The sequence below is a fragment of the Phocoena phocoena genome, chromosome 1 (genome assembly GCF_963924675.1).
Source record: "Phocoena phocoena chromosome 1, mPhoPho1.1, whole genome shotgun sequence".
In the NCBI taxonomy this organism is placed as follows: Eukaryota; Metazoa; Chordata; class Mammalia; order Artiodactyla; family Phocoenidae; genus Phocoena; species Phocoena phocoena.
Genome location: NC_089219.1, coordinates 78,735,202 through 78,758,592, shown reverse-complemented (window position 1 = coordinate 78,758,592; position 23,391 = coordinate 78,735,202). Strand labels below are relative to the sequence as shown.

The window sequence follows — 23,391 nt, the reverse complement described above, 5'->3', positions numbered from 1 at the left end:
TGTATTTTTTTTTAAACATCTTACTATGCTATCTTCAGTCTGTGCATTCTTTTTTTTTTTTTTTGCAAATTTATTTTTATTTATCTGTTTTTTTGGCTGTGTTGGGTCTTTGTTGTTGCGCATGGGCTTTCTCTAGCTGCGGTGAGTGGGGGCTACTCTTTGTTGTGGTGCACAGGCTTCTCATTGCGGTGGCTTCTCTTGTTGTGGAGCACGGGCTCTAGGCGCACGGGATTCAGTAGTTGTGGCACGTGGGCTCAGTAGTTGTGGCTCACGGGCTCTAAGGGCTCAGGCTCAGTAGTCATGGCATGCAGGCTTAGTTGCTCCGCGGGATGTGGGATCTTCCCGGACCAAGGCTCGAACCCGTGTCTCTGCATTGGCAGGTGGATTCTTAACCACCGCGCCACCAGGGAAGCCCCTTGTAGATGTATTTTGGATGTGTTTGTTAGGGGAGGTGATCTCCATGTCCTCCTACTCTGCCATATTGATCTAATCCCCTTATTATGTCACTTTATATTTACAGAATTCTTCAAGTTATGATTTGTTATAATCCTGTTTTACAAATGAAACAGTGGAGGCTTAAATAGGTTTAGTAACTTGCCCAAGGTCACACAGCTTATAAGTGGCATAACTAAAATACCATTCTCACCTGTATCTAGCTCTGGTATTCTAAGTCTGGCTCTGTCTACTCAAGAAAGGATATTATATAGTGACTCTAAGTGCAGACCAGTTATAGGAGATATGGCAGATTGAGGACTAAATTATGTAACGAATTAGAAAAGCAAACAAATCCAGAATGTGGGTCATAACCACAGGATAGATTCCTGACTTGGTTTCTTCAACAAGTCAGCACAGGGGAAAAGTGGTGGTGGGTAGTGTTTCAGAGGGACTGCTCTGGGGTGGAAAGAGGCTTAACCACCAGTATGATATATGGACCTTGTTTAGGAACTTGACCCAATCAACAGAAATGTAAAGAGATATTTTTAAAGACACTTAGAGAAATATGACTGTAGATTGGGTATTAGATGATATCAAGGAATCATTGTTAGTGAGCTGTGATGATGACATTGAAGTTATATAAGAGAATATCAATGTTTTGTAGAGATATATACCAAGTATATAGTGGCAAATGACTTAAGGTCTAGGATTTGCTTTAAAATTACTCAGCAATTAAATAAAAAAAGAAAGAAAAGGAAAAGCAGAAGAGATGAAGCAAATGAGGCAAAATCTTGATATCATTACTGAATCTGGCTAACATGTATATGAGTGTTTTATATTTTGTTGAGTCTTTTAAGTCTACATCCGTACATTGCATTTCAACTTTCAGTTTTTTCATTACAGGAACATTCTGTTATTTTCCCGTGCCATCTAGTGGCAAAAGAATGTAATTTGTCTGCTTTTTTGAATGGAGAGCCATACCTTAGAACTAACATCTATTACCTGTGAGATAATTCTGTTAGTGTCTGCTTGCTTGAACAGCATTTTGTCTAAAGGGAGAAAGAGAACATGATTTCACAATACCCCGGCAGCTCTTTTTTTTTTAAGTTTTTAAAATTTTAATAAACTTTTTTTAAAAGAGCATTATAGCTTCAGAGCAAAATTGAGCGGAACCTACAGAGTTCCCATGTATCCCCTGGCCCTCACATGCATAGCCTCTCTCATTATCAACATTCCTCACCTGAGTGGTGTAACTATTACAAACATTGAACCTACCTCGATACATCATTGTCACCCAGAGTCCCCCCCAGAGGCTCTAGAGAGAATCCAGTCCAGCCTCTTCCAGCTTCTGATGGCTGCTGGTATTCTTTGGCTTACGGCCACATCACTCTAATCTTCATTGCCAGCATCTTCAAATCACTCTCTGCTCCATCTTCACATGGCCTTCTCTGTGTGTGTATAATCTCTCTCTGCCTCCCTCTTATATGGATACCTGTGATTAAATTTAGGGCCCACCTGGATAATCCAGAATTATCTCCTCATCTCAAGATCCTTAATTTAATCACATCTGCAAGGATATAAGGTTATATGTTGCCCTATAAGGTAACATTCACAGGTTTCAGGGATAAGATGCAGATGTTTTTGGGGAGGTCGTTTCTGAGCCAACCACAGTGGGGATATGGAGAAGATGATCTCAAACAGAGGGAAGAACTTGAATCAAAGCATTGGAAACAGAAACACACTGAAGGTAATTAGAAAGTGGTAAGTGGCCCTATGCTGTTGAGTCACTGTATATGAGGCAGCAGCACAGAGTGAGAGAAGGCTGAAAGGAGATTAAGAGCCTTGAGTGCCAGGTTCGAATTTGAGTTACGTTTCATGGACTGAGGAGAGTCTTTGGAGATTTTAGAGCAAGCTAGTAGCATCACCCAGTCTGTGTTTTAAGTGTTTAGCTCTGGAGCACTGCAAATGATGGATTAGAGGCAGAATGCCATTGAAATAATTCAACGTGAGGATAATTAAAGAGGTAGGATTTCATTCATATGTTCAAAAAATACTTTTGAACACATTACCTTTCATACATGATTTTAGATACTGGAGATACAGCAATGAGCAACACAAGTCTTGTTTTCTGAATTTTTCATTTTAGTGAGAGACAGATCATTTACAAGTTAAAATAATTTTAGGTAGTTGTGAATGTCATAAGAAAATGAAATAGAGAAAACTGCTAGAACCATTGGTGGTACTAGTGGGAGAGAGGGGGTGAGTAACGTTAGGGCATATAGTTTTGGCAGCCCTCTCTGAGGAGGTTCTATTTGAATAGAGAGCATATCGAATAGAAGGACATAAGGAACCAGCCACATGAAGACCTAAGAGAGGGCATTCTAGGCAGAGGACACAGCAATTGCAAAAGCTTTTATATCAGTCAGCTCTGCTGCTGTAACAAAAGCCACCAAATCTTACCTTCTTATAACAGTAGCCGTCCCATTCTCACTCAGGTTTTATGTAGGCTATAAGTCAGCTGTAGCTTTGCTGCAGGTTGCAGCTGCACTCTGTGTGTTTTTTTAAATTTCAGGATCTAAGGTAAAAATGTAACCCCTACCTGAGTCATGGTCTTCGCACTGTAGAGGAGAGAAGAGCCAGAGGCTGAGCCAAACCATGCAACAGCTTTTAAAGTTTCTCCTGGACCTAGTATATGTCACATTCACTCACATTCCATTGACCAGAGCAAATCACATGTCCAATCTCAAAGTCACTCCTTCCGAAAAGGAGGGGTGAATAATTATACAGAGTAATATAATCCGTGACAGATGGGACAAACCTGGAGTGTTTAAGGCATAGAAAGAAGAAAGGCTCAATGAGAATAGAGAATTTTAGTCTGTTTTGCTCACTGATATATCCCAAGAAGAAAAGTGCCTTGTATAAAATAAGTATTCAAGAAATATTTGTTCCATGAGTGAATGAAAGACAATGTAGTTCGAATATAAGGGAGATATGAGATTGCAATCAATGCATTGGTATATAGGAGGAAACTTAATTTCACCCCTGCCTTAGAATTTGGTTCTCCATTCACCTCTTCCCCGGCTCTCTGTTCCAGACATAGACATTTACACCGCATACCTTCAGCTCTGCCATAGAAGTAGGGTGTCTGTACCCCTCTCCCTATCAGCCTTCCCTTCTAGATGGACTTTCATAGACTGCTGTGACCTGGGACCCCCTCCCATTCTGTAAGGACAGCAGTTCCTCCTATCTTTCTGGAAAATGCTCTTTTCCCCATTCCAAACATATGTTTTGTTAGGCGCTGGTATATTTGTAAAGATACTACCAGGGGCAGTGACAGGTTGTAGCTTAGGGAGCACATCCAGAGGGGCTGGAGATGGGGAGTCAGGTCTATACCGTTTTTTGATTGGGTAGTAAGTACATTTGAAAAAAAAAAAAAGCATCCAAAAAAATGGCATCCTTGGTTGACTACATCTCTGTTTCTCTCATGATCTTGCTTCACACTGCTCTGATATCTTTTCATTATAGTCTTAACAGGCATATTAATACTTTTTAAATTGGGGAGGGGGGGAGGAGCCATTCAGAGCCCTTCCCTAGAATTTTTGAAATTGGCACCAGAGAAGGCAGCTCTCAGGCCCTCTGTGGTGGTGAAATCGGGAGGTATAACTGTGTTTTGTCTCATGTGGAGAAGAGCAGACAGAGATTGCATAGAAAAGTAGATGAAGCAGAGCCCTGATGAGGTTTAAGTTTCTGGTTTCAGTGTTACCCTTGATGCTGGCTGCACCTTTTACCTTCTCATGGTGACATGAGCTTTCTAATAAATTCCTTTTTTCCCTAAGCTGTTGAGATTGAGTTTCTGCCTGTGCAACTAAGAGATCTGATTCATATAGTTTTGGAGCTTCAAAGGCATCTATGCACTGGTCTGTTTCTCACTCTCCAAGCTAGGAAAGAGTATAACAAAGTTTCCTTTTAGTCAGTTTGGGGAACTATCAAATTTCTAGCAGACTCTCAAACTGGTAATGTGTCAATACATCATCTTTCCAAAGGGAAAGAGGCACAACGTTTCTTTCTGAAACAGATCTGTTTAAACATTCATTTTCCACATCAAACTAGAACTGAAGGAAACAAAGCAGGGACCACATAATATACAGAAGAAACATACTACCTAAAATTGCCAAACACTTGAATAATAAATGCACAAACTAGGGGAATGAAGGAGTAAGGTGTGATTCATAACCTGAAATATTACCTACTAATTAAAATTGAAAATTTTATGATGACTAAGAAAATTCATAAAATGTTTAAGATACTCCGTCAAGAGAAAAGGCAAAAAAAATTTTAAAACTCACATGTGATTACAACTATAAATACCTAATTCATAGATCTAAAAGATAATATATGTTTAGGCTACCCCAGCAGCCTGGCACCACATTAAAGTCATGCCCATTATACGGGTGCTCCCTTTCTGCTCCAGCCTAGTCTTGAAGTACTTCAGTCCATCTGCTTCTCATGCCTGGTTATTGTCTTCACCTCTCAAAAAATTAGCTTTGTAATTTCTGTTTCTGGCCTTTTCTTGCATTCTTTTTTTCTAAATATTTTTTTTCGGCACGCGGGCCTCTCACTGCTGTGGCCTCTCCCGTTGCGGAGCACAGGCTCCGGATGCGCAGGCTCAGCGGCCATGGCTCAGGGGCCCAGCCGCTCCGCGGCACGTGAGATCTTCCCGGACAGCGGCACGAACCTGTGTCCCCTGCATCGGCAGGCGGACTCTCAACCACTGCGCCACCAGGGAAGCCCTCTTGCATTCTTTATCTTTTTTATACTTGACTCATACCCTGTGATTCACAGATATTGACAGCCTTGATTTCCCCAGCTTCAGCTCACCATTTGGGTTTTTTCTACACTTGTCCTATCCCATCTAAATGCATCAGGTCAAACAGGTAGGGCCCTCAAATTACATACAACTGAAACTTGAGTATGTTTGAGTCTTAGGATAATGGGTAATATTTTTTTCTTCTTTCCAGACTTTCCTGTTCCAGTACCATTGCAGTAAACATTTTTTTTAAGTCGAAATGTATTTGACATACAGTATTATGTTAGTTTCAAGTGTATTACATAATGATTTGACGTTTGTATACATTATGAAATGATCACAACAATAAGTCTAGTAACCATCTGTCCCCGTACAAAGTTATTACAATATTATTGACCATATTCCTTATGCTGTACATTACATCCTTATGTTTTATTTTTTACATAACTGGAGGTTTGTTCCTCTTAATCCCCGTTCACCTATTTCACGCCCCCTCCCTTCTGGCAACCACTCATTTGTTCTCTGTATCTGTGAATCTGTTTTCATTTGTTTTTTCTGTTTGTTTTGTTTTTTGGAGTCCACATGTAAGTGAGATCATACAGTATTTGTCTTTCTCTGTCTGACTTATTTCATTTAGCATAAGACCCTCTAGATCCATCCATGTTGTTAAAAATGATAAGATTTAAAAAAAAAGTGGTAAGATTTTGTTTACTTTTTTAAGGCTGAGTATATTCTATGTGTGTATGTGTATGTGTGTGTGTGTATATATATATATATATATATATACACACACACCATGTTTAATATATACATATATACACACACACACACACACACACACACACACACACACCACATCTTCTTTATCCATTTGTCTATCCGTGGGCACTTACCTTGGCTGTTTGTAAATAATGAGGCAGTGAACATTGGAGTGTATATATCTTTTCAAATTAGCGTCTTTGTTTTCTTCGGGTAAATACTCAGAGGTGAAATTACTGGATCATATGGTGGTTCTGTTTTTAATTTTTTTAAAGAACCTCCATACTACTTTCCATAGTGGCTGCACCAATTTACAATCCCACCAATAGTGCACGAAGGTTCCTGATGATAGCTATTCTGACAGGTACAGTAAACATTTTAAAGACAATAACAATAAGCTTTTTCTTATCTCTGCCAAGAGTGGGACTTAGTGGTGATTCTGTAGAACTGCATTTTTTCAGCTTCACGTTAACAACAAAAGATGCTGCTTATTAGTACCCTAGCAGTTTTGCATTTATAACATAGCAGTTCAGTATATGTATGCCAGGTATTAATCTACCTGGGAACAGAAGCCACCTCATGGAGTTAGCTGCCCAGAAATTATACAGGCCCTATAGATGTTCCATTATACACTTGGGGCTCATGTTTAATTCCCCATAGGGTTTTAGGTTTATTTTCTTTTCCTAATACCGGATCTACTCTGGACAATAGTTCTTAGACAGTGAGCATTTGCACCTACTGCTGAATCTTGATGTCTTTGGGCATTGTAGCATGTCTTATACATTTCACTGCTATCTTCGTTTCCTTGGGCTGCCTTAACAAAGTAGCACAAACTGAGTGGTTTCAACAACAAAAATGTATTACTACACAGTTTAGGAGGCTGGAAGTCCAGGATCAAGGTGTTGGCAGGATTGGTTCCTTCTGATGGCTGTGAGGAGGAATCTGTCCCATGTTTGTCTCCCAGCTTCTGGTGACTAGCTGACAAACTTTGGTGTTTCTTGACTTCTAGAAGCATCACCCTGATTTCGGCCTTCATCTTCATATGGCATTCTCCCTGTATGCCAGTCTATCTCCAAATTTCCCCTTTTTATATGAACACCATTCACATTGGATTAGGGCCCACCCTAATGACCTCAACTTAACTAATTACATCTGCAATGAACCTATTACCAAATAACATCACATTCTGAAGTACTGGACGTTAAAACTTCAATGTAAGAATGGGCGGGGCGGGGGAGCACAATTCAACCCATAATAACTACGTATCTCATTATAACTCCAGACTTCATTTCTGCCATGTTGGTGTCAGGCTTAGCCATGAAATTGCTTTGGCCAATAAAATGTGAGTAGAAGTGATGTGTCTGCATCTAAGCAGAAACTTGTTAAGAATTTTTTCCTTCTGCCATGAAACTAGCCATATTCCAGATAGAGGCTATTTCATCAGCCTGTGTCTCAAGAGTTAAGAGTGACATGGAACAGAGCAACAGCTAACTTTCAGTGAATATGTAGCACAAGAAGGAAGTAACCCCTTATGATTTTAAGCAACCAAGACTTTGGGGTCATGTGTTACTGAAGCATTAACTTAAGGTAGCTGACACCATAAGTTCACTCCTAATGTGTGGGTTTTTTTCATTCATTCATCAGATATTTATTAAAAGCTTGCTTTGTGCTAGGCATAGCACTGTGTGTTGGACACTCTGATAGTTAATTTTATCTGTCAACTTGCCTAGGCCACACTACCCAGATATTTGGTCAAACACCAGTCTAGATTGTTCTGTGAAGATATTTTTCAGGTAAGATAAGGTTTCCATCAGTGGACTTTAAGTAAAGCAAATTACCCTCCATAATGTAATTTGGCCTTGATTCAGTCAGCTAAAGGCTGTAAGAGAAAAAAAAGACTGAGGTTCCCCCAGGAAGAGGGAATTCTGCCTCCACACTGCCTTCAGACTCGAGCTGCAACATGAGCTCTTCCTTGGGTCTCCAGCCTGCTGGAGCTCTGCAGATTTTGAACTTGCTAGCTCCCACAAATCTCATGAGCCAATTCCTAGAAATAAATCGCTATATATATATATATATATATATATATATATATATATATATATACATACACATCCTATTGGTTCAGTTTCTCTGGAGAAATCCAATTAATACACAGTCAGTGAACAGTGAACAACCTAGAAATAGTCCTCATAGAGCTTATAGTCTAAGGAAGAATACAGACAAATAAACAGAAAAAAAGACAATGTTATGTAGTAAATGCTGGGAATGCTTCATGTCATAGGAACACATAGGAGGAGCATCTAACCATGACTTGAGGAATCAGAGAAGGCTCTCTGGAGGAAATGAAGTCTAACTTGAGAACTGAAGGTGGCAGGTGGAATAGGAGTTAGCCAAGTGAAGGGACAAGGTTGTGGAGAGCAGGGCTTAGATCGAATGCAGAACATGCATTCTTAACAGGGGCATTATTGCCCCCAAGAGGGAGAAACTGGTGCTTGGCAGGTGAAATAAATCTTGGTTATTACAATGTTTTGTGATCATCCAAAGCTCAACTCTATCCGACAAAATCTTATTCCTTAATATTTAATGAGGGAGCGGGGGAGACATGATTAGAAAAAATGTCTAAAAAGTCTCCATGGTTGGGGGAGGGGGGTGCACGGTGGTGACAAAAAGAAAAGGCTGAGAAACATTGGTGTAGAAAGACCTTTTGGGTAAGGGAAGGATCACATACAGAGCTTGTGAGAGAAGACTATAGCATATTTAACAGGTCAGAATGGTTGAGGTATACAGTGGGAAGGAACAGAGGCACAGAGATTCATGGGAGAAGAGTCTCATCTAGATACAAATGTTAAAGAAAATTAAATCTGAAAAATGCATTTTGACTGCAATTATCCAAATATTTTAGGTGAAATTGGACTTTGTCTAAATTATCTACTGTAGACTATGCTCACTTTTATATATGAATTTCTACTTTGTGTTTGTAGTCATAGATTAAATGAATCATTAACTTTAAACATGTTTTAGAGATGACAAAGAACAACTGTTAGAATACCTTTCCTATCTTTCTCAGAGTTTTAGTTTTATAATTGTAGTCTCTATAACAGCATCATGTTCAGGTGGGCATTTAATCATTAGGCTGTTCTGGAAGGCACATTAACCTCTGGAGAATTTGCATGTGATTTACTTCACTGGAGTTTCAAAGATTAAAAATATGAGAGTAAAAAGATATTTTTCTTGGTTCCATTATTGGGAATAGATGAGAACAATGGTCTGTTTAATAACCATTATCATTATCTCCCTCCCAGATGGAATTAAAATTACTTTAATATTCTATTAGGAAAATCTTTGCAAAAATGCTGCCAATCTTTTTTTTTTTAATTTCCAGCAGCTTGGCAACAATGAACTCAAAACTAATTCAGTGCTTTTGAGAGATAATATAAACTTAATTTTAGACTCTAAAGGACTAAAAAATTGCATGCTCTTCCATAATTTTAGCTTTTAATATTTTTATACCCCAGCCCTAACTTGCTTGATGTGAGTAGACCTGACCTAAATGTCTAATATACTTTTTTTTTTTTTTGCGGTACGCGGGCCTCTCACTGTTGTGGCCTCTTCCGTTGCGGAGCACAGGCTCCGGACGCGCAGGCTCAGCAGCCATGGCTCACGGGCCTAGCCGCTCCACGGCATGTGGGATCTTCCCGGACCGGGGCACGAACCTGTGTCCCCTGCATCGTCAGGCGGACTCTCAACCACTGCGCCACCAGGGAAGCCCTCTAATATACTTTTTTAAGAGACAGCATTCTAGTAATCAAAGGTCTTGTTAAGTAAAAGACAGTATGCAGAAACAGTACTGAATATGTGTTCTGAAGTCACACTACCTGGGTTCACATCCTGAGTTGAATCTGTTTGGGTTTAAATGCTACTAGGTTTCGTGAATTGGGCAGATGTAAAGTTACATGATCTTATCCTCTGTGTACCTCACTTTCCTCATGTGTAAATTATGGCTCATAATAGAACCACTACATCAAGTTGTTGTAAATATTAAATGAGTTAATTATTTAAGACACTTAGAACAGTGCCTCGTACATACTTAGTACCCAATAATGTTACCTACTATTATTATTATTTAGAACTCCTTATTAAGTAGTTTTAAAACCATTTGTTTTGGTGCTTCCTGTATGCCATACAAGGAACTTAATTGTGAAACTGTTAGTACACCTGGCCTAAAATGATCTTCACAGCATGACTCAAGTATTTATTTATTTATTTATATGTTTTGTTGCACCGGGTCTTAGTTGCGGCTCACAGCCTCCTTAGTTGCAGCTCGCTGGCTCGTTAGTTGTGGCATGCGAACTCTTAGCTGCGGTATGCGGGATTTTTAGTTGCAGCATGCATGTGGGATCTACTTCCCTGACCAGGGATCAAACCTGGGCCCCCTGCATTGGGAGTGCGGAGTCTTATCCACTGCACCACCAGGGAAGTCCCCTCAAGATATTTCTTTAAACTGACTTTTTTTAGTATCATTATTGTTCTCTTCAGTATAGTTCAGGCCTTTAAATTGATTTATTTTTTAGGCTAGGGTGATATTTTTGTTCTTAGGTGAGAAGATAAACATCTAAGGTTCATAAGGAAAAACACTCCTTAGAGCAGTAGGTGGGAGATGAATTCCTCTTCAGAACTTTGTATTGGCGTCTAGAATTTATCTCTACAGTACTGCTTTTTCCATGGTGCCAATAGGGAAAAGCAAGTGTTACCCATGATTTTCTGGCATTTTTGTTTTGATTAAAGAAATTTTAAAACCTTTCAATATTTATATCTTTCAGAAAATGTCTTTGAAATTCAAAAATGCAAAACGAATTGAAGGCCTTGATAGCAATGTGTGGTGAGTACATTAGAATAAACAATAATCATTGGGTGAAGTTTTTTTCCTCCACATGTTTATATCCTTATTTGGGAATTTTTAGCTTTATCTATAGTCTATAAATAAAACCACTTATTTTAATTCATCCATTCAGTGGAAATGGAAGGAAATAATGATTCATACACTGATTTATTCACTTAGCAAATGTGCCAGGTCCTGAGCTAGGCACTGGAAATGGACAGAGAAAATGACAGATTGGGTGGATGCCCTTGTGGAACTTACCTTCTAATCCATCAACTTTTCCTATTAGCCCTCCTTTCTAATGGTTGATAAGAGAACCTAGCAGCAGATGGTTGAGAAAAATATTTATATAATTAAAATATGGGCATCATGGAACTGAGATTTGTAAGAAACATTAAGTTCATCAGTTCAGCCATAATTTTTCCGGGTAAAGTCATTTTGTAGACGGTAAAATTTTTGTTGTGAACTCATTAATTTTGTTTGATCTGTAAGACTAAACTAAGTCTTATTTTTCAGTTTCTAAAGACTATGAGGTATAAACAGCTAACTTTGTAATTTTAGTACTTACTAATATTACTATTTTTTACCTTAGGATTGAATTTACCAAGTTGGCTGCAGACCCCTCTGTTGTGAATCTTGGCCAAGGCCTTCCAGATATATCCCCTCCTGTATATGTAAAGGAAGAATTATCAAAGATTGCAGCAATTGATAGTCTGAATCAGTACACACGGGGCTTTGTAAGTATATGAGGACTATGTGGGGTGTGAGCTTGTATTTTATATTGTATTGTGCGTGAATGTACTTCTACCACTTCTCCGTAATTGGCTTTCTGGAACCAACTGTCCCAACTTGATAACCAGAGGAACACTCACCCTTACCCTTATCTCCTAGGATGAGCTGTCCCCTACTTCCAGCTTCTCCACAGTCCTGTCTTGGCCCTTTGTTTACCGTTGTTCCAGGATGAGGTCCTACGACAAGCAGGGAAGGAGAATATTCACTTTAGACATATTTTCTTTCCCTTTCCAACTTACGCAGCCTCAGCACTGGCTTCTTACTTAATATTCTCTATTTCCAACTAGTTACTTTCTTTCTTTCTACCTCAGCACAACCTGCATCTTTCTGTGGTGGAATGCCTAGGATATCCAGAGATTTCATCGATTCTACTAAAAAAAATTACCACAAGTCTTCATGACCATTCATGCAGGAACCCTCTGAAAATAGGAAAAAAGATATTTTAATTTATTGCCATTTAAAAATACAAATTGGAAAATTATAAAACCCAGATGTTAAAAATTCTTACATTTTAGAGCCAAACTATCTCAAAGAAGTAGGTCCCATAATTAAATTTAAGGTTTTGTTCTTCCTTTTACTCAACAGGGTCATCCATCACTTGTGAAAGCTCTGTCCTGCCTATATGAAAAGTTTTATCAAAATCAAATAAATCCAAATAAAGAAATCCTTGTGACAGTAGGAGCATATGGATCTCTTTTTAATGCCATTCAAGGATTAATTGATGAGGGAGATGAAGTAAGTATATTAACATTATCATGTTGCCTATATTAATCACTATCATTTGTCCTGCTTTTATTTTTACTTATTTTATACTCTTTTTTATTTGAATTATTTTTGACGTATAATTTATGTGCAGTCAAGTTCACAAATGTTAAGTACAGCTTAGTAAATGTTTACATGTATATGTGTATGTATGTCTCCATGTAGCCACAAACCAGATGAAGATATAGTACATTTCCAGCAACCCAGAAGGTTCCCTTTTGCCCCTCCGTAGTCTGTATTCTTCCAGAGGTAACCGCTCTTCTGTGTTCTGTCACCATAGGTTCATTTTGCCAGCTCTTTAACTTGATATAATAGAATCATACAGTATGTACTCTTGAGTCTGGTTTCTCTCATTTATCATTTTGTCTGTGAGATTCATCCATTTTGTTGCATGTCATTTATTCTTATATTTACAGCCTATTTAGATAAGAGAAGGTAAAAGGGGCTAGCAGTGATGCGGGAAAATGAATCTTAGTTTTCACTGCTAAAATAACCTTTAATCTGAACTCAATCAACAAGTATTTGGTCCCTGTCTTTTTGTACCCTGTATTGTTAGCAGCACTGTGTGAGGGATGTATAACAAGAAGGCTGAGTGATTTCTTTATTTAGTGATGTGATATAAAACCTACTTTGGCACTGACCTCAGTCAGCTCTGCCCCTAATTCCCCATTATCATTCCAATACCCCTGCTTCAGTATTTCCTCACCTGTTTCATTTATTCAGAATTTATTGAGGATACGCTAGACATTGTGGGAGAGATTTTTAAAAGATGGTTTCTGTGTGGAAGGGATTCCCTGTTTAGTAGAGGAGATAGACTTGTAAACAGATGAGGAGGAATGCAATGCTATAGGCGGTCGTGGGGAATGTATAAGTTACCATGGTGACAAGAGGAAGAAGTGATCAACTCTGCTAATATAGGTCTGGAAAGCTCTAGAGAGGTTGGTCAAGCTGGGTGTGAAGCATGAATATTTGCCGTGATCTGTATTGTTAATTCCTTTCTTTGAATTCTCCCCGTACTTTATCTGTACCTCCTTTATGAAAGATACCTGTTCCTTTGTGTTACATTATCCTTTTACATCTCAATTCACTCTACTACAGCCAAACAGTAAGCTACTTAAGGAGACATGGTAAGGAAGTACAGTCATACTTTCATATACGTAATCTCCTTTATTCCTATAAAGTAGTTGAAAGTTTTATCTGAGACTTTGGTGTTGTTACTCCTTGGTTGCTTCTTCCTACTCTGCACTTTATTGGTGTGTCCTAGGGCTCAGCCCTTGGCCTTCTTTCCTCTATTCTTTCTTCCCTGATCATCTTATCTAATATTTTGAAACCACACACACCACTTTCCATCATACTGACCTATTATTTTCCTTATAGTATTTATTACTATGTGAAATTAGCTGATTTACTTCCTTGTTTTCTTATTTATTATAAATGTCTTGCAGGAGAATGTAAGTTCCAGGAAAACTAGTTTATCGCTATAGAGCTAGCACCTGAAATAGTGAGTGCTCAGTAAATATTCTTCAAAGAGAGAGGGGAATTATTTCCATTGTAAAAATAAGGAAATTTCAGGGAAGCATGTTAAGTATATTCTTCAGTTCCACCTCGCTGCCTTCCCAATTTACTTTCCTTCATTGAGCTCTCACTTCCTACCAGGCACTGTTTCTCACCAGGGCTACAAAGATGGGTCATCTTAGTCCCCAAGAATTTCATAGTCTAATTAAGAACTTGAGGAAAAGATTCATTCCTGGCTCATTTCTTTGTCCTCCACAGTACCCAACACATAGCACATTGTATAGGAACTACTCAGTGTGAGTTGGATGACTAGTACAAACAAAGGGACTTTAGAATATAAGGGCCTCCTATGACTCCAATGAGAAAGGTCTTGAAAAAGAAGTACAAGCAGTAAAAAGTGCAAATTTAGGGTGATAATTAGGTACCATGACTTTAACCAACACAAACTTAAATGCGGCAGTTTAGTGTAGACTTGTAAAATTATAAATTGTTGCCAGATTTTTCACAAGCAGTTTGACTATATATATAAAGTACCATAAAACATGTTTATACCCTTTAGTCTAGCAGTAGCAATCATGTGAATTTATTCAGCAAATGATTTTAAAATGGAGATACTATGCATAGTCACAAGTGAACGTTGCACTGTTATTTATACAAGCAAACTATAACAAAATTATTCTAGAATTCAATAGACTCTCAAATAGCCTTTAAAATAATAAGTGCTAAAACTAAATAATATTAAAATTTTTGTGAAATACTTCTAAGTTTAAAAAAGATAGAAAAATCAAATGTGTACAATGGATATAAATTATGTGTTTAAACCCTCCTTATAGAAAAGCAAAAAGTTAGGGATGCTAGGTCCAGGCTGGCATACTGCAGAAGGAATACCAACTGGACAGGTTAGTCTGGCCCACTGACCTGAAAGCCAGGCCATGAGTGATTGAGAGAGAGCCTGTAGGAGAAAAGGAACAGGAAGTATACCTCAAGGGGCTAGGAAAAAAGGATCCAGATATAAGTCATCTGGAGGGAAATTGTGGTTATCAGACATTAGCAGTAGCATCCTGCTACCTGCATACGCTTTTTGTTTAGGGATGCTTTTGAGAAACGACAAACGTCTTTACTCTCAGGATAATACTTATAAATTAGTACTCCACAGCGGAGAGCATCTTTTGCAGTGCTTTCTTTCCTTATGGTCTTGCTCTGCCACTGATCATTTATATTCTAATTTGAAATTTAAACTCAATGTTTTTGGCTGGAACATCCCTTTGAGAATGTGATGAGAGCTTTGACCCCTTTCCCCAGAAAAATATACCTATGCATGTAAAAAATTTTACATACAATTCCAAGGGTCCCACTGCAAGCCTATCCACAGATCTCCCAGAGATCAAGGGCTCCAATTAAGGATCCCGACAAGTTTATCCCCAAGGTCTTTTTCACTCAGGTATGAGAAGACAAACCCTGCTTTCTACACTGCTGCATCTCAGCATGTAGTATAGTGCCTTGCACATAGTATGTACACAATATTTGTTAAATGGATTAATGATTAATATGTTGTGTTATTTGGTTTTATTCCAGGTCATAGTGATAGTGCCTTTCTATGACTGCTATGAGCCCATGGTGAGAATGGCTGGAGCAATACCTGTTTTTATTCCCCTGAGATCTGTAAGTTTGCCCCTATGATTCACACGTTTAAAGAAGTTTTGTAAATACCATTACTTTGTTGCCAGTAAAGTTCCTACTTTGATTACATTTTGGGATTTACTATATATCTCTACTATGACTGAAGGTAGCAACTTTAAAGGGGGATCTTTTATTACTTTATCTTGTGTTTGCACGTCTGTCTGTTGTATCAGCGTCTACATTGTGTGTAATACTAGTTTTTGTGGTTATGTGTCTCCCCTACTGACTGAGCACCACCAGGTCAGAAACCATTTCTGACTCACTTTTATAGCTCTGGTCCCCAGTGACTAACAGTGTAGGGTATATGCTGGGTGCTCAATAAATGCTTATTGAATTCCGAATGAAGTAATTTTTTTAAAATTCTGCTTTTATCTTTAGGAATACAGTATAGATTCATTGTCTTTTTAAAATTTTCATCAAAATAAGTGATACAAGCTGAATCACAGAATCTTCTATTAGTCTTATAGTATCAGATGTGTTAACCATAGTTAGAGCTGGCTCCTTTGAAGGAATATAGGCACTTTCACAGCCATTAATGTTGACAGAGTTCATGTTTCCAATTAACAGGTATGAGCATGGAGCTCACATCCTGTTGGGCTCTTAAGGCAGAGTAAAGCTTAGTTATTTCTATTTCTTTTCTGTGTTTGTCATCTATTCAGTTACCTTTGCCATGCCTTTCTCTACTTTTTTTTCCTTGTTAGGTTACTTTTTTGTAGGACAGCAAACATAAATTAACTGAATTAAATCACATCTTCATTCTTCATGCTTAGAAACTTGTTGATGGGAAAAAATGGTCTAGTTCTGACTGGACATTAGATCCTCAAGAACTGGCAAGCAAATTTAATTCCAAAACCAAAGCTATAATACTAAATACTCCGCATAACCCCCTTGGCAAGGTGAGTCTTTGATGTCTTTATACAGTCTTCTGGTCCATCATTTTCTCACATGTTGAATAATTGGCTCTGCTCCTTTGTTTCCTTTCATATGTGTAGGTGTATACCAAAGAGGAACTCCAAGTAATTGCTGACCTTTGCATCAAATATGACACGCTCTGCATCAGTGATGAGGTTTATGAATGGCTTGTGTATACTGGAAATAAGCATTTTAAAATAGGTACCAATTATTACATAGAATCACAAATCTAAATGTGTTTGGGCACGTGTGGAACATCTGATTGGAAAGGATCCCAGAAGAGCTTTAAAATAGTCTTTGTAATGGGTCAATGTCTGTGAGTGCTTAAAAATGGGCCTTGAATGAATGATGCTTGAGTGAATTTATGAGCAGATTCAAGGACAAGCAGTACAAACTTAGGAGATGAGATTTTGGATCACACTATAAAACTATGAAACCAGAGAAGTAGTACTTTTGCCTTTATTTTTAGCTTTTTTCAAGAATCTAGCTATTACTTGGCATATAAGACATAGGGAACTTAATTGTTCCTGAACTGGTCTGTCCCTGCTGAGCAGGTTGCCAAAATGCCAGGTCAACAGGAAAAAATTGTCATGACAGTAAGGTATTGCTGCGTGGCCCTTGCCTGGAATTTTACCATTACTACTGGGCCATCTCACAAAAGCCACAGTGTCTTCTGAGGTAATCCAAACTTATATCAACTATAGGGTTATAAACTGGGCTGCAACCTTTGGGTCTTTGCACTTGCCCTACCTATACCTGGAAACACTTTTCGCCAGATATCCAAATGGCTCAGTCTGTCACTTCTCTGGGGTCTTTATTCAGATGTCAAATTTTTTTTTTTTTTTTTTTTTTGCGGTACGCGGGCCTCTCACTGTTGGGCCTCTCCCGTTGCGGAGTACAGGCTCCAACACGCAGGCTCAGCGGCCATGGCTCACGGGCCCAGCCGCTCCGCGGCATGTGAGATCTTCCTGGACCGGGGCACGAACCCGTGTCCCCTGCATCGGCAGGCAGACTCTCAACCACTGCGCTACCAGGGAAGCCCCAGATGTCAAATTTGATGACCACAACATTTAAGATAGTTACACCTCTCCTTCTAGCATTTTCTTTGTCCTTTTTCCGTTCTGTTTTTGTTTTTTCCTCTATAACAAATATCAGGATCTATATATTTTACTTCAAACCTGCAAGTAGGTAGGAATTTTTAAATGTTTTTGTCTCTTCTGACTCCTTAGTTCCGAGAAAGTGTCTTGTGCATGGTAGACAGTCAGAAAGTAATTGTTGAATAAATGAATAGGAAGTATGAAAATGGTGAGGGAAGGATAACTAAAATCACTGGCAGGAACCAATAAAATTTAAAATTAGTGCACTTATATATAAATAGTTTTTGCACATATCATAATTATCCGCGGCAAATTACAAATTGTTGTAGAGACACAGAGGAGAAAGCAACTGCTTCAGGTGATCAACAAAGGAGTGGGCAAAAGACGGGACTTAGTTAGGCAGAGAAATAGAAAGAAAATTCCTATCAGATAAACTTTTATGCACTGAGGCAAGGAGGCATGAAAGATCAAGATATACTTAAGTGGTAGAAGGGTGTGTTGCAGTAACTGGCACAGATGAGAGTGGAAAAGTAGGGTGATTCTGAAGGACTTTATATATGAGGATAAAGAGTTTAAACTTCATTGAGGGGGTCAGTGGTTCTGAAACTTACTTTAGTGGTAGAGCGTCTTAAAGTCATGATGTTCACATCATGAAATTGTGACAATACATACTTATTTCATCATGAAACTAGAGGCAATTTTCTTAACAGAAATTCAGTAATTAGAAGTCAGTGTAAAAACTACAAGTTTGTGTGTATTTACCTGTAACAAAGTGCTATTGAAACAAATACATCTGAGTTTTTCTGATTTTTGCCATTAATGTTCATTTTCTAATGCTCATTTGTTTCACTGTTGGTAGCATTCACTATCAGATAAGTGGTAGCACTTACCTTAAGTGCTTAAAATTTTGTGGCTTAAGAAAATTTTGTGGAAAACTTAATATTGATTTTTTTAAGTTCTATTTAAAAACTCAATAATTAATTTGATCATCAGGGTACCAGTGAGCATACTTTGAGAACTACTGCAACAGGTAGTGACGAGGCAGGGTAATTAGTTCCATATTGGATTTGTTTTATAAAGGTAAGAACCAGCTGAGGATCTTAAGTCAGATGCCCTGGCGGTGGAGATGATACATGAGGGCTGCTTAGAAGTAAAAACTATAGGGCACAGAATATAGCATTTGAAGGTGGGAAAGCAAGCAAGTGTGATTCTGAGATCTCTAGCCTGGACCACTAGGCAGTGATGAGGCCCTTACCCAGGGACGGAGATGTGGGAGGAGGAACAGATCTGTGGGGAAGAGCTGAGCAAAGGAAATTCCTGCTTCTCATGCTCTAGTCTTGCTAAGTTTCAGTGTCTTTGAGACATAGAGGAGGAGATGTCTAGAAACAAGTAGAATTATAGGCCTGATCGTCAGGATCAAATTGTGAAGGGATTTATTTTTGGCAGTCATCAAAATTTTGTTGATAGTGGAACCCATGGAAGAGAATGAATCTTCTAAGGAAGAATGTATAAACAGAGAAGAGAGTCAGAGATTTGCAAGATATGGTGCCTTAGCCCAGCAGACTTCTGTTATTTGTCAAAACTGCATCACAGCTCACCTTCTCACATCTTGTTGATGATCTCTGTCTCAGGTCACTAACTTCTTCCCAGTTGAAAATCAGACCAACAGGGACAATTAAATGTTTTGGTAATTTTTTTAGATTAAGCAGAGAGAGGAAGAGGTATCTATCTAATGAATAAATATAATTTTATACTTAACATTTTACATGTTTTACAAATGTTCATGCCTATGCAATGACTCAAAGCTTTAAAAAATTTAGTTGACTCAGTTTAGCAATATTCTTTCCAAATTATTACTTTAAATGATCTTGAAATTTATTGTTTAAACCTTATATTATAAGCCTTTCATGGTAAAAGTGTAAATGATGATGTTATTTCCTAAAGATATCATATATTTTTAACTCAGATTTTTTAGTTGTTTTAACAACTCATAAAGTTAAAACAAGAAAAAAATGAATTCACTATTTCATTATTTAGAGAGTACAAATGTGTGAAAACTTATTCTATTAAATACAGTGGCCTTTGTTACATGAAAGATGCTAAATGGCTCTTCCATCAATTTACAGAGTGCAATAGTAGCTCTTTAATATAATACAGTAAGGCTTGCTGGCCATACATCATGAAATTAGCATCATCTTCATGTTGTCACAGAGGCAGTTTTTCCTGGTGTAGTTTTCACTCTTCATCATGTCTCTCATCTTTATCTGACTTCCAATGAAGCCTAAGTCACCTGTGAATAACTGTTATAGCTGCTGTGGCTGATTTAAGGATCATGGGTCATAAATGAGAAGTACAAAGACCAGCTGCCTTTCAGGTATAACTGCAAGCTAAACTTACCAATACTGGAACTGAATGTTTTTTTAAAATCATCAGACCTGCAAAGATTTTTAAAAATTTCTTTAGGTTACTATATTCACATGCAGTGCTGTGGCCATCTGCTCTGCCTATCTGTTTACATTAACTTCTGTAGCTCCCCAGATCTCTGAGATGGAGAGGACATGGACATTCAGATGTTTTAAATTACTTAGGGCCCTTTTTATTGAAATAGTAGAACTTGTTCTTACTGAATCAGATTCTTGACTCAAATGATTTCTGCAGGTTTCAGTAAAATGACATTACAGTCAACAAATGAAACCTCTCTTCTGGAAGAGATTTTACTAATACACTGATATTTATATACTAATCCATTGATATTTGGAAAATTAGTATAAAATTCCTTGTAAATTATTTAGCTGATCAGCTTACTCCTTGAAAAAAAGACATCCACTTTTATATGGCCAAAATAGCCATCAAGAAATTACTTAGCTCTCCTTTTAAATTTATGCTATAGTTAGATTTGATATTTTGTGAATGAAACCTACATTTGATGTGTGCATAGTTTTTATTTCCTTCATGTATAACTTATTGTTAAAACATATTAGTATTATATTAGTTTGGGTAATTTTTATTTTCAAAGAATTTATTTCTAAATATTGTTTTTACTAATAGGCCTTCCTGATTTTGGATATATATTATTACTTTAAAGGAAGTGATAATCTGCATTATACATAGTTTGGATTTTTCTGTGATCAAATAGGAAAGTGGGACATCTGTCGTGTCCTTTGGAATATTTTAGAAGACTAAATAGAAGACTAGAAATGTCTCAAAACTTGAAAGGATATGGTTATTTACATCAAATGTTAGAATATTCCTTCTTCGAATGGACCCTCTAACTATTTTCTTCATTTGTCTTTTTGGGTTTTCTTATACTTCACAGAGAATACAGTGGTAACTTCTCTGATTTATATTGTTTTTCTGCCTTTACAAATGTTGACAGGTATTTCGTGATAGGCTAAAATTGCATATGTATCCATTTTGGAACTTTCTTTAGCTATCTTACATTTTAGTAGCCACTTTACTTGCTTATGAGAAGATTACTTCAAGAAGACAGTAACTTAGCCCCCCAGAAATGGGTATTTATTTTCCCTTTGTGCATACCAACACTCTTAGAACAATATAAGAGCATCTATTGTACCTCTAAAAAAAAAGGTGAAAAACTTGTGGGATTGCACGTGAAGAATTTCACAACTAAATTACTTGAGGAATCCAAAAAACAGTTTTGTAGGTAGCATTCTCAGATTAACAGAGGAATAATTTACCGATGTCCAACAGAATTCACCAACTCTTGTATTTTATACCTCCATGACTTTGATACCTGCATCCCCTTTGTCCAAAACACCTTTTTTTCCCCTTCTCTACCCAGCAAAGCCCTATGTGGTCATCCAAGTCTCACCTCAAGCATTACTGACTGCAGAGAACTACCCCTAACACCATCTCCTATCCTTGCAGAATATTCCATGCCTGTTGCTATTATAGCACTTATCACACTGTAATATAATTGTCCTTCTTGTCTCCAACCCCCACTAGACATTAAGCTCCTTGAAGATAGGAACTGCATCTTTCTTGTCATTGTTTCCTCTAGACCTAGCTTAGTACCTGGCACCTGATCATTGCTAATAAATGTTTGATGAGTGTATGAATAAGTGAATGAATGATTTTACTAAAGGTATCAATCAACTTGAAAATTTTTATATAGTCATTTGCCATTTTCATGGAATCTGTATTTGTGAATTCATCTACTCACTAAAATACATTTGTAACCCCCAAATCACTAGAGTGCTTCATTTGCAGACATGTCCAGAGGGGTGAAAAATTTGAGTTGCCTGACATGGATGTTTCCAGTTAATGTCAATAAGGCAAAACTCTGCCTTCTTATTACAGCTTGTTCTATAAGCAAGTGTTCTTTTCACAGTGGTTTTGCAATTTTAAATGGCCCCCAAATATAGTGCTGAAGTGCTGTCTAATGCTTCTAAGAGCAGGAAAGCTGTGTTGTGCATTACAGAGAAAATACATGTGTTAGATAAGCTCCATTCAGGCATAAGTTCTAAAATTATTGGCCATGGGAATATTAGTGGTTGATACCTCATAGGTATAGAGCTTCTTTTGGGGTGAAAAAAAATGTTCTAAAATTGATTGTAGTAATTGTTGCTCAACTTTGAGGATATGGTACACTTAAACGAGTGAACTGTATGTCATGGGATTTATATCTCAGTAAGTTATTTATAAAACACATACACACACTCACACACATGCATGCAGATTGTTGGCCCTTCCCCAGAGTTTCTGAGGATCCAAGAATTTGCCTTTCTTACAAGTTCCCCAGTGATACTGCTATTGCTGTGTGGGGACTGTATTTTAAGAACCATTGCCCTAGGAATCCTGTAGAAATAGACTCAGAAAATGGGCAGAGTAGAGGTGAGCTAAACACTAGCCAGAACCACAAGCAAAACTGTGCCACAGAATGATTACGCTGGGCACCCAGCTACTACTAACACTGAGCACTGAGTGCTGTTGCCCCTGTGACCACAGCACTCAACCGGCCTGGAGCGCTGCCTGCTGGCACCTCTGCCATTCCTGCCCTGGGAGATAATTTTGCCACTTAAATGTTTTCAAGCATGGTAACATTTTCAACTGTGTTTGGGTTAAAGTTAAATTATCTCTAAAAAAACCTATTGAAATAACTATACTGACTATATTATAAGGCATTAATGTTTTTAGATTATACTGAGTGTAGACTGACTATAAAGCAATTATCTAACCTTTTTTTTTTTTTTTTTTCTTTTTTCTGTTCAGCCACTTTTCCAGGTATGTGGGAGAGAACAATAACGATAGGAAGTGCTGGAAAGACTTTCAGTGTAACTGGCTGGAAGGTAAGATGAAGAAGAATTTAACTGTTTGAAAACAGGCCTGTAGTTTACTTCTTGTAGAGTTTTTTGTGTTTTAAATGCATAGATATTCAGTTTACCCAGGGTTTTATACTTACTAATCTGCTTATTTACTCATTCAGTTTTCATATTGGCCTTTATCCTTTTTGAGACTTAATCATTCCTTTAAAAGTAAGAAAAATTAGGTGATTTTTAAATTTTATAAGTAACCAACTAATGGTACTCTTTTCTTTGCAAAGAATGTTCAGATTACTGTATATTAATATAAAAGGAGAAAAAATAATAGCTAACACTTTGGCACTTACTATGTGTCAGGTTCTAAGAGCTTTCCATATACTGATTCCTTTCATTCTCATAACCACATTATGAGGTGGGTATAATTTATTATTCCCATTTACAGACAATAAAACTAAAGTATAGAGAAACTAA

General features: G+C 37.7%; 1 protein-coding gene across 1 annotated transcript in view; it reads left to right on the top strand.

The window, feature by feature from the left end:
- The window catches only part of KYAT3 (kynurenine aminotransferase 3), a 46,544-nt gene that overhangs the window by 5,048 nt on the left and 18,105 nt on the right, over nt 1–23,391 (top strand). Inside the window, exons 2-8 of the mRNA XM_065882951.1 lie at nt 10,822–10,880; nt 11,473–11,617; nt 12,258–12,407; nt 15,525–15,611; nt 16,400–16,525; nt 16,622–16,742; nt 22,871–22,947. Of these exons, the coding sequence (XP_065739023.1) occupies nt 10,822–10,880; nt 11,473–11,617; nt 12,258–12,407; nt 15,525–15,611; nt 16,400–16,525; nt 16,622–16,742; nt 22,871–22,947 (765 nt within the window). The remainder of the gene's footprint in view (nt 1–10,821; nt 10,881–11,472; nt 11,618–12,257; nt 12,408–15,524; nt 15,612–16,399; nt 16,526–16,621; nt 16,743–22,870; nt 22,948–23,391) is intronic.